General features: G+C 41.2%; 1 protein-coding gene across 4 annotated transcripts in view; it reads right to left on the bottom strand.

The window, feature by feature from the left end:
• The window catches only part of cpeb3 (cytoplasmic polyadenylation element binding protein 3), a 90,952-nt gene that overhangs the window by 4,454 nt on the left and 69,141 nt on the right, over positions 1–17,357 (bottom strand). For all 4 annotated transcript variants that reach the window (XM_033033611.1, XM_033033610.1, XM_033033613.1 and 1 more), the window contains 2 exons: positions 17,134–17,248; positions 13,876–14,057 (listed from right to left, as the gene is read on the bottom strand). In XM_033033611.1, the coding sequence (XP_032889502.1) occupies positions 13,876–14,057; positions 17,134–17,248 (297 nt within the window). The remainder of the gene's footprint in view (positions 1–13,875; positions 14,058–17,133; positions 17,249–17,357) is intronic.

The raw sequence follows: 17,357 nt of genomic DNA, 5'->3' as shown, positions 1-17,357 counted from the left end.
TTTCTCAATGGCTCAAGCCATTAAAACACACACTCACCTGAAATCTGATTATATAGCCCATATAATTTGAATTATTTGAATGTAAGCAATGCAATTAATTAAATGATTATAGGTCTCATTTCAAAATCAGTCCATTTTAAGGATCAAACTGAAATACAATTTAGCTGCCACTGCAAGAGGTGATACGTTAGTTGGGATCCTGTATTTCAGCCAAGCTCTTGAGAAACAATAGTGGTCTGAAGAAGGGTTTCGGCCTGAAACGTTGCCTATTTCCTCCGCTCCATTGATGCTGCCTCACCCGCTGAGTTTCTCCAGCATTTTTGTCTACCTGTGGTCTATGCATAGGTAGTGTTGACACCCACTACTGTATTGAATGCAACTTTAGCAGCTGGGGTGACTATCTGCTGGCTTAATGGTGAGCAACAACCTGATACAGCCCAATTATCTGCTGCCATTTGGGAATTATTTAGGTGTAGGCTTTTTGTGGTAAGGCTGTATGGTAATTTGCATATCACTGTACCTTAATTGGTACACGTGACAATAAAAGACCTTTGAATAAAATTGGAATGGCTTGTTAAAGATAACTGATATTACTGTATTAATATTGATTTGTTTTTTAATTAGTAAAATAGAATAAAGTGATGGCTCAGCTTCCATAGATATGGCGCTTTAGGGGAACAATTCATGCATTTTTAAAACTCAGTCCCACCTGCCCAATCCCTCTATACCTTTCCTAGCCTTGTGCCTGTTCAAATATCATTTTAATGTTGATATAGTACCTGCCTCAACTACCTCCTCTGGCAGCTCGTTCCATATACCCACCAACCTCTGTGATGATTGGAAATGTTTCAGTTTAGCAAAGGTAAATCAAGAAATTAATAAAGGAGAGAAAATATAGTAGGAAAATAATCATTCAAAAAAACAAATTAAAAGTTTATCATTTAGCATTTTGTCATGAGGCACAATAACATTAGTAAAAGCTAATGTTACATAGAAACATAGAAAATAGGTGCAGGAGTAGGCCATTCGGCCCTTCGAGCCTGCATCGCCATTCAATATGATCATGGCTGATCATCCAACTCAATATCCCGTACCTGCCTTCTCTCCATACCCCCTGATCCCTTTAGCCACAAGGGCCACATCTAACTCCTTAGCCCTTACTGACACTTACTGACCCTTACTGACAGAGACAGAAGAAATTATATCAGTATTAAAGAACTAGGAAATGGCAGATAAATTATTTTGTGCTCATCTTCACCAGAGACAAGACAGAGAAACTCTTTGATATAATGGAGATCAAGCGTGTCTAAACAAATGAGTTGAATGAATTAGTAACACCAAATAAAATGTACCGGTGAAGTTAATATCAATTACACAATGCGGATCAATATTTAGAAAAACAGATCATTGGATTCTGAAAACCTCAGAATCCGATGACCTACATCCCAATGGGATTTGTGTGAGTTTGGCTCCAGGAACCGACTCAGAACCAGACCTTGCACTGATGACATCTTGCACAAATCTTTTGATCACAAGGGCCTGTTTCCGCGCTGTATCTCTAATACAGTTTTCTGAAGATACAAAATCAAGTGGCCATGTGGATTGCACAGGGCATGCAAAGAGGCTTTAGGGGTTTGGACAAGATTCCAAAATGGAAGTCATGGGAATATAATTGGAGAGACCAGGTCATCCATTCTGTAATAAAGCTGGAAAAGTAGGGTATTTTTCAGCTAATGATACATGAAGGGATTTTGTTGTTCATCGGTATCTGGGAGCCCTTGTATGTTAATCCTGAAGGTTAGCATGGAGGCAAGTAAACAATCATAAAGGAAAACAATATGTTGGCCTTGAACACGAGCATGAAGATATGATGTTGCAATTTGAGATGCAGAGATAATGTTTCCTCTGGTTGAACTGTGCAAAGTCAGGGATCACAGTCTTCAAGGAGGTTCAACCATTCAGTACTGAAGGCATTTCCTCATCCAGAGGATCATGAATCTGTGGAATTTTCTACGCAGGAAGGTTGGGGGGGGGGGGGGGATTAATCCTCAAGCAGATTCCGGGCAGAGATGGGATAATAACGGATTGGTCTAGGAAAGTTGTGCTGTAGTAAATACTCTTATTAAATGTTGCAGCAGACATGAGGGCAAGTAGCAGCAAATGCTAGCTAGCAGGAATTTATCATTTGAAACTTAGCAGCTTTCCTGATCCAGCCCATCTGATCATCACAAGAAAGCAACAGCCCACCAAACAGTGAAGACAAATGGAGAAGATCAACCGATGTTTCATCTACGTATAGAAAATAATCTGAGTAGGGTGACATATTGCCATCTCTTGTTACATAAAGTGCCCAATGGCTTCAACATCTACATTACAAAGGGCAAGGTTTATCCTGTTAGTGGAGTACTTTACTATTGTGTCAAATGGGGAAAGAGCTTCTGAGGAAATCATTGGCATGTTCACACCACAGGAGTATTGACCACCAGCTAATAATAACAGCTCAACTCTGAAGCATTTTTCCATTGTTAAATATTATTTTGTTGACGTTATTTTAGGAGCGCTCATAAAGCCATGATAGTTCATAATAGCATTTTGCAATTTCCTCTTTGACGACAGCAAATGAGAATGTGTTTCAGTCACACAATATTTATTGTTCATCGTAAAATGATTAGCTCAACTGTTACTGCAGCTTGGGAGGTAGATGTGAAGCGACTCAAATGCAGTACATTTATGGCTTTCAATAAACATTAGATGTGAGTAGCAAGTCTCCAGATGCCTTCTCTGTTGAGCAGTTAAGGTGAATGGGTGAAAGACCCATCTGGTACCTTAGTTAATATTCCCTACATTTTTAACAGGCTTATCAGTCACAGGATTTGTGCATTCCTCTAAGCAGAGCGATATACGTAGTGATGTTCAATATTTATTCATCTGCAAGAATACACTTTATGCAGCGCACCTAAACTCTAACAATTCCACTCATTCGAAATATACTTTTTCAAAAATAAGAGGAATAACACGCAATCAAACAAACTAGAAGAGTTAAAATAAAAAATGTTTCACAGAAATCTAATGATTACAAGATACTATTTGTTAAGAGAGTTGTTAATATTAAGTTTTGTTCCAAAAAAGTAACCATTATGATTTATACAGATTCCACAAAGTTATTAATTATATCAGAATAAATGAAAAGCCACATCAAATGTTCTTATATATCACTGCAAATGATTCCATGAAATATATTTGAATATCACATACATTCAATGCCTAAAGGTATGTTTGTACTATCGATTGTGTAGAAAGAATAACACTTTGTTCATTTAAGAATAGGCGTGAAGAACATTTGTATAGTGGTGGACATTAAAATATTGCCCTTGTTTATCGCAGAACAAGAACTAGAAAACAATTTGTGGAATCCTACTGCAGTAGGATGTTTGCACAATAGCCACCAATGGAGTCCTGCTGTTCAAAGAACAGAGAGCAGATGCCCTGAAAATGAAAGCAGCCATTTGGAACCCGCATTTCCTCAGCCACACGCATTTCTACAATCTGCACAATGCTCCAAATCTGCAAATTAATTAGTTGCAATTGGCTGGAACATCCACATCAGGAACAATTGTTAAGAATTCAGAGTTCTAATTTTTTTTTAAATCATAAATTCATTTCAAATGGAAGTAATTCTCAAAAGACTTGTTCCACCTATACATAAAAAGCAAACAGACTGCTCTTTCTCAGCCTTTAACACCGCATCCATTTTCTCTGATTATTCAGGATCAAACATACACACAAAATTAGATTGATACTCCTTATGAGCTACCAAAAGGCAGTCATATGACCATTCTCAATAAATGGGCTGTGATTAGTTTTATATTTGGATTAAATGGAAACAAAAGGATGTCACATTTAATAAACTGGCCAGAGGATTTTTTTTAAACAAAGGTACAACCTGAAATTATCTGTATTCCCAGCACTGTTTGCCGCAGTACAAATTGCTGCATAATTTACAGCAGAGCGCCCAGAAATTCAATCACAAAATGCTGCCGTTTTTTGAAGCACCATGCAATTGAAAATTAATTTCCCTGCACTCCTCAGCCCAGCGTGTGAAACATGATAATGACCATTTCCAGTGGTTTACAGTCACACTGTAAATTTGACCAGATAATTCCAGGCACGAGTCACCCTTTAGTTGACAGGAGCAGCACACAAGATATCGTCATTCTCTATACAATCCACCTTTTAGAGCACTACAGTAGTAATGCCAAGTTGCCTCGGGTTTATCCATGAATACCTACTCCCAGGTCAACATGGTCTTGCAAAATCACACTGAATCTGGATCCCCATCGTGAAACATAATTCTTGATACCTCATGCATCATCCACTGATGTTGCTCCCAACTCCTCAACCCCATTAATCCATCAAGACCCTCATTGGAGTCCTCAATCACCAACACCACACCTCCACTCATTTATTCTCTGCCATCCCATTACTTTAAACACAACCCTGGATTGTCCTCAATGGTAATCGTTCACTTTTGCTCAAATAGCACCCTCCACATATTGGTATTGGTTTGTTATTGTCATCTGTACGGAGATACAGGGACAAACTTTAGTTGTGTGCTATCCAAGCACATCATTCCATACATGAGCATATATAGCAGTGAAGAAGAGAAAATAATCAGAGTGTAGAATAGTATCACAGCTAAAGAAAAAGTACACATTACAAAAAGAGCATGGGCTGCAATGAGGTACATTGGAAGATGGGGAATTCATCCTTAGCAAATTATATAGCCATTCATCTTCTATTTATCTTCTGCAAAACAGGAAAGAATATGACCAATGGTCCTTGATTACATTGGCTGCTCACTCAAGGCAATGCGAAGAATAGATTAAGTTGATGGATGGGTGGGGGAGGGGAAGAAACTGGTTTGCATGATGGACTGGGATACATTCATAACATTCTGCATTTTCATGGGCACAGCAGTTGCCAAGCTGTGATGTGTTCAGATTGGACAATGGTAGAAATTGGTAAGAGCCGTGAGCGAGGTGCTGAATTTCCTTGGCCTTCGGAGAACTGGTGTGCTTCTTTAGCCAAAAGCAAGAACGCTGCTTTATGACCAGGACAAATTGTTGGTGATATTTACCTCCAAACATGGGCAGGTACTTCTCTCCAGCATTCCCCAATATTCTCTCCCAATTCTTCTCCAGCTCCACAATGACCACAATGATCAAACTCCAATATCTCCTTTCCAGCCCGGTGACTCAACAAACAGACCCAGATACTTCTTCCCAACATTGATCCTACCCAACCAAAGCATAGACCGATTCCTCTCCCAACCTCAGCATAGTGTCCAATTACTCTTACTCTATCCCCTACTCAAGGCTCAGATACCAACCACTCTCCATGTCCCCATCCAAGGCGCAGACTATGATCAAGCCCCAGGACGGCTTTTACCCGCCCTGGGTGCACTAGAATTTTTTGACTCGTGTTTCTGTTCCAATGATCAGATGGATATTAAAATGCCTCATTCTCACCTTCAAAATGAAGATGAACTAATTTTAGAATTCTTCTTACAAAAGTTTAAATCCTTTTTATAAACAACTTTTGCTGAACTAATTAGGGATCTGAGAACAATCTGTAAAGCAAACCAAATATTGAGCTATAACTCTATAACAAATCTAAGGACATTAACCAAAATTATGTAACGGCCGGTGCAGTGGTCACAGCTTAGATATTATATCCCTGAACATTGAAATTGAAGGGAAATATATAGGCAGCATCACAGAACGACTCATGACAGTGATCCATCATGCAATGTGTTGCAAACTCCAAGGAAAGGTCAGCAAAACTTCGATGTCTGATTAAAAACAATCTTGGAGAAATGTGTGGCATTAGCCGAAATAGAAAATGTGAATTCCTGCCATGAGTCAAATTATTGTGCAAAATGGGAGTAAAACTGGGACTAATGCGAAGAGGGACGAAGGAAATAGGCAACGTTTCAGGTCGAAACCCTTCTTCAGTCTGAAGAAGGGTTTCGACCCAAAACGTTGCCTATTTCCTTCGCTCCATAGACGCTGCCTCACCCGCTGAGTTTCTCCAGCACTTTTGTCTACCTTCGATTTTTCAGCATCTGCAGTTCCTTCTTAAACACTAATGCGAAGAGGAATGTGTTCATGCACAGAGTAATTATTAACATAAAATTGTCTGCCAAGTGGAGTGAGGTACAGAAAAAGCTCTAATATCACAAATAGACACAGAATGCTGGAGTAACTCAGCGGGTCAGGCAGCATGTCTGGAGAAAAGGAATAGGTGATGTTTCAGGTTGGGACCCTTCCGACCGGAAACGTGAATCATTTTTTCCAGACACGCTGCCTGACCTGCTGAGTTACTCCAACATTTTGTCTATCTTTGGTAAAATTCAGCATCTGCAGTTCCTTTTCATTATATGTTATGCTCTAATATCAGAAGGTAGGCAGGTTTTAAGATTACCTTGTACATGGGAATCAGGGAAAAATATTTTAGGTCCCATGCAAGAAAGACAGGCCAATAGATTCTGAATTTGGATCACAATTCAGGGGGCCTGGATTTAGAGTAAATGGTAGAAGAATCTGAGGGCAGATGAAGAAACATTTCTTCAACCAGAGAAAGTCAGAGGTTGGAATTCACTGCCTAAAAGTGTTGAAGCAACAGAAACCATGTGTTCCAATTTAAACAGTACTTTATGTGTAGTTAAAAAGCAGAGATCTGCTGGGCTACAGCCTTAATACTGGAAGACATCATTTGGTCCTTATTAATTGTCATAAACATAATGGGCTGAATGGCCAGCCAAGTCAGAAATTTTCTATGCTTCATCATTCAACACATTATTGGTTGTATTTGCAAATATTATACCCTGGGGCTGGTCTGACCCTGGTAGAGTTTGGTGATCAATTTGGTGAGCAGCTTATTTGGGACAAATATCACAAATTGCCACCAGATTAGTCACATTGGGATTTGTGGAAAACAGGAAGAATGTGGGGCCAGGTTGCCAGTCTTATTTAGACACATACTCCTGGATTTTGTAAACCAGCACCTGCAGTTCCTTGTTTCTATTCCTGGATTCAAGGTTGCTCAACTACTGTATAACAATTTCAGATAATGATTCAGCTCTTGCCAATTACATCACCTCTAGACTATATTTGGTTTCATTGGACACAGAAACAGTACAGCACAGGAACAGGACATTCCGCCCAGGATGTCTGTGTCAAATATGATGCCAAGCTAAATTAATCTCACCTGCCTGCACATTACCAATACCCCTCCATTCCCTGCATATCCATGTTACCAACTAAAAGCACTGTCGTATTGGCCTACACCATCATCTCTGGCAGTGTGTTGCAGACACCCAACACCATCTGTGTAAAAACTTGCCCCGCACATACCCTCAATATTTTGCCCCATTCAAACATGCCCCATTGCCATTACATTCTGCCTTCATCGGATTACCTTTTGCAGCGTCTAATCTGATCTGCCTTCCACCCTATTACACATCTTCCTTTTCTCTCTTTCTTCTGGGTGTCCAGAAGCAGGGGTCATAGTTTAAGAATAAGGGGTAGGCCATTTAGGACTGAGATGAGGAAAAACGTTTTCACCCAGAGAGTTGTGAATCTGCGGAATTCTCTGCCACGGAAGGCAGTGGATGCCAATTCACTCAATGTTTTCAAGAGAGAGTTAGATGTAGCTCTTAGGGCTACGGGAATCAATGGATATGGGGAGAAAGCAGGAACGCAGATTTTGGATGATCAGCCATGATTATATTGAATGGTGGTGCTGGGCCGAAATGGCCTACTCCTGCACCTATTTTCTATGTTTCTATGTTTCTCTCACTGCCTTCCCCAACTCTTGTTGAAATCCTTAACACAGTTCAATCCTGATGAAAGTTTATCAAAACAAAATGTTTATTTTGTATCTCTCATAACAGAACAGAATGGCGAAAGCTTGCTGCCCAATGCACTCAACAGTGTGGGAGGAACGAAGTTTACGTCTAAAGTCTCCCCACTGATGCTGCCTGACCGATTGAATATTTCCAGCATACTCAGGTTAATCAAAGAATAGGAAAGACAGCAGAACAATCCTTAGATTTCTGTGGCCAGAAGGAGAAGAAGAGAGAAAAACAACATTTATGGTCAATAGGTCTTGAATGTTCATGAGTAAAAGTTCACGTATGGTTTTCCAATCCTATTTAAGCGTCGACCTCCGTTAGCCTAACCAAAGCAATTATTAACCAGTGTGCTGCCAATGACAAAGCCCCCATTAATGATTTTCTTTAGTCATATAAGGTGATATAAATGAAAAAGGAGAATTTGACTGAAAATGAAACGGTATATTCACCTGCAGCCCATAAAGTGAAACAAATTAGCTGAACAATGCAATTTTATCTTGTTTCGCAGCAATATTCAGTCTGCTTTTTGAAGAACTTAGGAAATGCAAACATAAGAAATGTGAAAGTTAGTCAAGATCACAAGGATGCTATTTACCTCCGAGTTACCTCATCATATTATAAAGTGTTGGACAGGAGTAACTCGGAGGAAATACTCGTCAAATAGTGCTGAACCTAGGGAACAATCAAAGTAATTCCCTAATTTTGTAACTTTTAATATTCAATTCCTTTTTGAATCCAGTTCAAAAATGCCTGCAATCAGTCAAGAGAAACTAAGTCTACATATGGATTCAACCAATAGAAAATGTCAGATGATCACCTTTAATCATGACCATTGTAATCAGAGCTCTCCTGGGATATAATCCTGGAACTATTGTCCCGAGGCATTTTCTTCAGAAGGGCATGTGATAGGAGTAGAGTAGGCCATTTAGCCCATCAAGTCTACTCCACCATTCAATCATGGCTGATCTATCTCTCCCTCCTAACCCCATTCTCCTGCCTTCTCCCCATAACCTTTGACACCTGTAATAATCAAGAATCTACCTATCTCTGCCTTAAAAATGTCCACAGCCTTCTGTGACAAAGAATTCCATAGATTCTCCACCCTCTGACTAGAGAAATTTCTCCTCATCTCCTTCCTAAAAGAACGTCCTTTAATTCTGAGACTGACCTCTAGTCCTAGATTCTCCCACTAGTCTTTCCAAGCCTTTCACTATTCGGCATGTTTCAATGAGGTCTCCCCTCATTCTTCTAAACTCCAACGAGTACAGGCCCAGTGCCGACAAACGGTGGAAAGGTTTCCTGGGATCACTACTGATCGCTTCAATATGAAGGTTAATGGACATGAATCTCCACATGGCAAAACACATTATATTTATTTTTAATAGAAAGTGTAGCAATAAAGTTTTAAATGAGGGGAAATGGAAAGATTAATCTATTAATGTAGGGATGGTGTAAATAGGTGGTCTAGGACATGGTGGGCAAGATGCTCTCTCCCTCTCCACAACTATGAGTAACTGCATAGTTTGTTTTGGAGGTCTTTTAATCTCTTTATGTGGGGGATGGGGGGGGGGGGGGGGGGGGGGGGGGGGAAACTGTTTTCCACAGTCACTACCTGGTCGAGGATGCGTCTTTCCTCCGAGCCGCATCTTCGCCCCCTCCTCGCGGCCTACCATCTGGATTGGCTCGGCCAGGCACGGAAATCGCTATCAAAATATGGAGGGGACCGGGGGACAGGGGTAACACATTTTCTTGACGGCCGCTCGCGCAGGCGCACACTCACACACGCGCGCGCGCGAGGCTTCGGATGCTCAATCCAGCACTAAATGCAGCTCAACTCTGCCTGTCTCGCCGGGTTAACCTACAGCCCTGCCTGGACAGACGGGACACCAGCGCTGTTTCTCCGCACAGGCTGTAAACCTGGGCCATATTTCCCGCAAGTCCAGGCAGGGCTGTAGGTTAACCTGGCGGGAAAGGCAAAGTTGAGCTAGGTTTAGTGCTGCTTCTCTGCGCTGGCTGTGGGCCTGGGACCACCGCGCCCGTCTGACTCCCGACATCTTTGGCCACCCCCGGGCGTGGGGGGGGGGGGCACTCGGGTGGGGACGGGACAGCACCGGTGAGCCGGGATCGATCCTGGCTGCGGATGAGGCGCAGGTCTGTGCCACGTCTCCCTCCTCCAATCACCATGCTCTATCCTCAGTCCCACACCCCCTACTTCCGCCTCTGACCAACACCTCCCTCCTCCAATGATCGCACTGAATCATCTTGTCCCACCCCCATTGCCTGCTGACCGACGTATCTCTCGTCCAATCGGATCCCTCGATCATCAGTCCCACCCCCACTGTCTCGCGGAAAGCGGAGATTTCACCGAGTTTTAAAAGCTGGATTACAAAAAATGGGGGGTTCATCCCCCACCTCTCAAAACGGTGGGACGTGTCCTCCCTGCCCCCCCAGGATTTACGCCCCTGGGCGTGGCCTTTCCTGCCAGAGACCGGCCAGAGATTCAGCTTCAGCAGCGGCGCAGCACTGAAGTACCATCGCGGAGCGGACAATTCCTATCGGGGATCGCCGTGTTGGGAGCTCCAGAGTGCTGGGACTGCCGACTTTAACATCGTGGAACTGTGGTTTGTGGAGCTTCCAGCCACGGGCGGCGCTGACTTTAACATCGCGGAGCCCTGGGATCTTTCGCCAAGGTCGCCAGTGTTGGAGCTCCACGCAGCTCAGCCTGTGGACTTCGGGAGCAGAGGTCTCCGGTAGGAAGCGGCCGATTCGGAACTACAAGCCGCTGAGAGTGTTCTTATAGACAATAGGTGCAGGAGTAGGACATTTGGCCCTTCGAGCCAGCACCACCATTCAATGTGATCATGGATGACGCTGTCTTCCGACGTCGGAGTTCCATCGTCCCGGCGAGAGGGCCTGAAACATCAGGCCGCCGTTGCAGCGACTGCGGAGGCCTCAATAGGAACTACAAGAGGAAGAGGACTACAAGAGGAAGAGGACTGAACTTTGTTGTCTTCCCTCAGAGTGGGAAATGTTGTGGGGGGGGGGGGGATGTTTTTAATGTTTAATGTTAAATTCTATAGTGTTGTGATTATCTTATCTGTGTGCTGCATGGTAACTCAAATTTCACTGTATGTGACAATAATTGTCCTTTATCTTTTGGTACAAGACGTAGAACAAGGGAAATAATCACTTTAACATGGAATATATCAGAACTTTATTCTGACGGCAAATGGAAAGAGGGTGGAAAAAGGCCCAAATTAAATGCAAAATAAGCAACAAATCAGATTAAAAAACTGCACAATTAAAATCTGAAGGAGACTTGTCTAACAGTACATTTCTGTGACATAGCAAACAGTGATTCAAATTCATTGTACCTTCCAAAATACCAATGTAGACTGAAATAGACAAGATTATTTTGGCATGTTTAATCTGTACTTATGGGTCAAGTATGGTTGTCATAAATTGCAGCAGGATCTTGATCGGTTGGGGAGTTAGGCCGAGGAATGGTTGATGGAATTTAACACAGGGATATGTGAAGTGTCGTATTTTAGGAGCATTAACATGGGCAGGGCCTACGCAGTGATTGATAAGACTCTGGGGAGTGTTGCAGAGCAGAGGGATCTAGGAGTACAGGTACATAGTTTGTTGAAAGTGGCATCACAGGTAAATAGGGTGGTCAAAAAGGCTTTGGGCACATTGGCTTTCATCAGTCAGAGCATTGAGTTGGGAGGTCATGTTGCAGTTGTACAAGACGTTAGTGAGGGTGCATTTAGTAGAGTATTATGTTCAGTTTTGGGCACTATGTTATAAACAGGATGTTGTCAAACTTGAAAGGGTGCAGAGAAGGTTTACAAGGATATTGCAAGGTCTCCAGGGCCAGAGCTATAGGGAAAGATTGAGCAGGCTAGGACACTATTCCTTGGAGTACAGGAGAATAAGGGGTGATCATATAGAGATGTACAAAATCATGAGAGGAATAGATCGGGTGGACGCAATGCGGCTCTTGCCCAGTGTTGGGGAATCGAGAACCAGAGGACATTGTTTTAAGGTGAGGGGGAAAGATTTAATAGGAACCTGAGAGGTAACTTTTTCACACAAAGGGGAGGAGGTAGTTGAGGCAGGTCCTATCGCAATTTTAAGAAACATTTAGACAGGTACATGGATAGGCCACGTTTAGATGGATATGGGCCAGATGCAGACAAGTGGGACTAGTACAGATGGGACATGTTGGCTGGTGTGAGCAAGTTGGGCCGAAGGACATGTTTCCACACTAAGACTCCATGACTCTAAGTAAAGGAACTTCAAACACTTCAGTTAACTTGAGCTGGGGGATTAGATCGCATGCAATCTATGAGTAGCATCTGAGAAGAGGCAAATTCCAAACTAGCTTAATTGTCATTGCCAGAGTAGGCCTTCATATTTGCATATTGTGCACCATATTTGCATATGTGCACCATTAGCCTCAGTGTTATATATTTTTTTACAGTAAATTCTGTTCGATGCTACGATAGAGTCTTACATTTACCATTGGAGCAAGCGTTCCCAGGATTAATTTGAGGAGAGATTTCATATACTGGGGTTAACAATCATTTAACTGCACATTAAGATGTTAAATGCATCACTGGTTAGACAGTAATAAACTATCATCATTGACTGAGAAATTCCAGGACAAAGGAGCATTGTACAAAAATGATCAAAGGGCCTGATAGGAGTAAAAATCAGCTTTTCTTCCTGCAGATAGTAGTAGAGATTTGGAACTTTCTTCTGCAAGCGCAAAGACCGGGTGGCGCCACCTGCAGTGACTGCCTCGCCAACAGTCTGTCTGTCCTTTCTACTTTGTGTTATTTTTAGTATGTGTTAAAAAGTATGTTTTAGTGTTCCTTGGCTTGTTTTATGTGGGGAGTGGAGGTTGGGGGGGAAACTTTTTTTCCAATCTCTTACCTCGACAGAGATGCAATTTTTTCCGTATCGTATCTCCGTCCCCACTGTGGCCTAACATCGTGGAGTTGGTGGCCTTTCCTGGAGACCGACCCGGCACTACAAGCCGTGGGAGTCTGTGGGACTTTAACATTGCGGAGCTTCTGATCCCTTTGCCGGGGATCGAAGCTCCAACCGCAGGGCCTGTGGACTTTAATATCGTGAAGATCTGTGGACTTTAATATCGTGAATATCTGGTAAGAAGAGGCCGACTCAGGAGCTCCATGAGAGAGTTTCAAACACACCGCGCGGGAGTTTCTAGCACCCCGACGGGGGGCTTCGATCGTCGACTGCGGGGGCTTTGATCACCCTCCTGTGGATGGTTTGACTGCCCCGACTGCGGGAGAACAAAGTTTGAACTTTATTGCCTTCCATCACAGTGAGGAATGTGGAATCCACTGGGGTGGATGTTTATGTTTACTTTTATGTGGTTGTGTATCTTGTTGCTTTTCACTTAGTATGGGTGTATGGTAACTCAAATTTCACTGTACCTTATCTGGTACATGTGACAATAAACTGACATTGAAACCTTGATGTTAGGTCAACTGTTCGAGCGAGATCTGAGATTAACATCAACCCAAATTATTAAGGATGATGTGGAGTAACATGTTCACAGATGTGTCTTTTTTTTTTTTATTCAACAGTCACAAAGAAGCAGGGAGTTAAGTTGACCACTGTTCATGTTCAGCCATTCATAAAATAAAGCATTTTCTGAATTACTATACATTTGCTGACACACACAAGTGTTTGAGCTCCAAGGTTGCAGATTAGCAGTTCTTCCAGAGAGTGGAGTGCAATTACAATATTTCTGCAAGGTTAGACATTTTGAAGCAGAATATGCTAACAGATTATGTTGTATTAATCATCACCAATATACATTTACCTGCAAATGCCATTATGTTACTACATCTCTCCCACATTGATATTGATTGCAGCAGATAGATAAACATGTCCATAATGACGACACTCAGCATTTCACTCACCCGTTTATCAATGTCCCCATGCTGCAGCTGTACAAAGCGAGCACTTATAGCAGCAATGTAGCTCTGCTGATTGGAGAAAGCCACTCTACCAGCACCTTTTGGATACTTCAGCTCAGGATCTGTATCAATGCCTGCATAGCAGACCCCTCCATACAGCCGGTCCATTATCATAGCCAACTCCACTGCAAGAAGAAAACAAAAGCCTAGGCTTAGAAGATCACTTTCTCCCAATCCAAAAATGTTACTTAATAATGCTGTTCTTCCAATTGAGATGGACCAACAAATACATTGATATAATTAATATTCTCTCTTTTATCTAATAATATATTGGTTGATTTCAATTGTGCATCACATTTTCAGATGCATTCTGACGTTCAATCAAAATAATTATACAATACAATACAATTTTTGTTTAGAATATGCCACTTGGTATTTGTTTGCTGTGGATATGATTCATGATATTGTTTAAAACGGCTGCTTGAACCGAACATAATAACAAAAAAAAAAGACAATATTATTTAGATTTGGGCCTTACCCATTCTTCACAGAAAGTTCAATCAAAATAATTATATTATTTTAAAATATATATTTGTGTTCCCCCAAATAGCTTCATAAAAATTGGCTCTACTACCACAAACTAATGGATTCAAACTACAGGCCAAGGGTTTCCCATCTTAATTTGGGAAGGTTTGTCAGGCTTTAGCTGCAGTGCTCTGCAGTTAATGCAACAAAAGTACCATCAACCAATGTCTCAAAGTCCAATTTGCAGTCTTGTTTATACCGAGCATTTACCTTCCCTTAGGACCCAAGTTCAGCTGGGTCGATGGAAAGAAAGTAGGGAATGGAAAAATATTTGGTGGGGAACCTTTACCCACTGTCCAAACAAATATCCTAAAACTATTGATCAGTATCAATACAACAAAGAACTGATGGAGCTGTCAACAAATAGACTATTTTCATGGCAGACTCAAAAAACTGGAGTAACTCAGCAGGACAGGCAGCATCTCTTGCACTTTATGTGCAATGTGACGAATAAAACTGATTGTTTGTTTGTTTTTGTATCTCTGGAAAGAAGGAATGGATGGCTTTTCGGGTCGAGACCCTCCTTCAGACTTCATGGGTTTCCACAAATGATTATGACACACAAATGCTGCTATTTAATGTTCTGAGAAATGAAGGTCAGTGGAAAGGAAAAAAATAAAAATAACCCTAATTATTATTTTCAATGACACTTGGATTTTTCACACATTGCACCATAATAAGTAGAGATATTATTCAAATCAAGCTGAAAGTATGTGTATGCACATGCATGCAGTGCTTTGATAATTCAGTATATGGGAAAAAATAAAAAATATGAATCTATCATAAAGAATATTTCTAAAAAAAGCTCTTAAATGCGTTATATGCAAATGTTATATTTCACCGTAAGCTAGTACATTATATTAAATACACCCTGTATTTTCCTGTACACATTTGCAACCATATTTCTAAAATGAGTATTACATTTACTAATTGATTAAAGCAACACATTGGGAAAATATCAGGGTTACTTTGCTGAGAATGGAAAAAAACAACGATGTGATGTGATGTGAATCATTATAAATAACTTGTTTACAAGAGGATGCCTTTCTCCTACAAATCAATTACGTGTTTTTTTTAAACCTGTGCGCACACATTTAAATCACGGTTACAAATAGCAAGATGTGCAGTTTACTGGATCTATAAACATTCAGTCTACAGAAGTCATTATTTCTCTGTAGAGCAAATTTGGAGTCCATCCAGATGGATACTATTGTTAATGACTTTATGAAGAAACACATCTGCCCACATGGCAACATTTCATTGTTTTCAGCTCAGGGACGGATACTGGGAATCCCAGCATTTCACTCTACCCTAACCTTCTCTCTTCCAACATCTACAATGACAATACAAGATCCACTGTTGGTTTGTGCTCAACAATCAAAGTGTTGTCTGGTGGCAATACTCGTTCCTAGATTCTCATAGTGAAGATAAATGACATGTTATCAGTCAAGGGAGTTTGACTGTTGGCATAGACCAAATGGGTCAAAACATCCGTTTCCATGCTGTATATCTCTATATAGTGCCCTATTAATAATTTATAAAGTAAAACAGTAATTTTTCATTTTAGACTTTACATTTTTTTTTTTAAAACAGGGCTAAAACGTTACTGAACACCAAGTAGTTTTACTTTTATCATTTCCCTGCCATCTTTCCTTTTCCCCAACTGTTCGCAAAATTCTCTTCTTCCACTTCATCCCCGTTAAGGGACAAACAGCAATCTGCCACTAAAAGGACCAAAATCTTTAATAGAAATTAAAATTTTGTCAGAAAGATTCCCTCTAAATTTTGTATCCACAGATATTCTTGAGTCAAATGCTCTAGCATTTGTGCAATATCATTCATATATTTTGTGCTCCAAAATATAAACCCCAGTTATCTTATGACTGTTCGCAACTGGAATATAAATAGTGTACACAATATTTAAAGAGTATGCTAACTTTTCTTACCCCCCCCCCCCCCCCCTCCCCCCGAAGTAAAACTCCACTTCTCAAAATACCCTTTCTGATCCATAAAATCCAGTAAATAAAATGGAATAAATTTGTCTAATGAATACATTCACGAGCAAGAATATCATCGCTGTATCTAGAGTGGCTGCAAACAGTTTAATAAAATAAACCCTGAAATGAGAACAGATACGTCCTTTGTGGAAACAAATGAATTGTATTTCAGCAGCTCATATGTAATGAGGGACAAATGCTACAAATTATTTAAACGTTCCTGTTTCAGGGTTAACAAAACTAATGAAACACTGCACTTAGCATTTGTATTAATAGGTAACAGGGTTCAGATACTGCTCAACTTATCTATAAAGTCATCTGCAAACAGTTGAACTCTGCTCCACTTGCCCAAACTCAGGCCAGCTTTTCAACATTGTTTCACATTCTGAATCAGATAACATAGGCAGTTCGAAGAGAGACACAGAAAACAGGAGTGACTCAGTGGGTCAGACAGCATATCTGGAGCAAAGGAATGGTGGCGTTTTGGGTCAAGACCCTTCTTTAGAGAGTCTGAAGAAGGGTCTCGACCCGAAACGTCACCCATTCCTTTTCTCCAGAGATGCTGCCTGTTCCGCTGAGTGACTACAGCTTTTTATGTCTATCTTCAGTTTAAACCAGCATCTGCAGTTCCTTCCTACACATAGGCAGTTCATTGAGCACTCACTGCAACTCCACTCACCAGCTCGAAGTGGTCTGGGTACACCTCCCACAAAGATAGTCTTCCTTGGGTCCAGAGGCTGAGAACCATCCATCACAAAGTCACTGTCACTCAGGTTCCAGGGTCGAATTTGTACCTTTAAAGAAACAGGATTTTGCTCAATTAAATTTGGAAGTGAACAAAATAATTACTTTAAAATAACAGGAATTCCAAACATCCATGCAAGCAACCATGAAGTGTTGCAT

This window comes from Amblyraja radiata, chromosome 15, assembly GCF_010909765.2.
Source record: "Amblyraja radiata isolate CabotCenter1 chromosome 15, sAmbRad1.1.pri, whole genome shotgun sequence".
Classification (NCBI taxonomy): Eukaryota; Metazoa; Chordata; class Chondrichthyes; order Rajiformes; family Rajidae; genus Amblyraja; species Amblyraja radiata.
The sequence above is the reverse complement of the archived record's forward strand: the minus strand, read 5'-3'. Positions and strand labels throughout refer to the sequence as shown.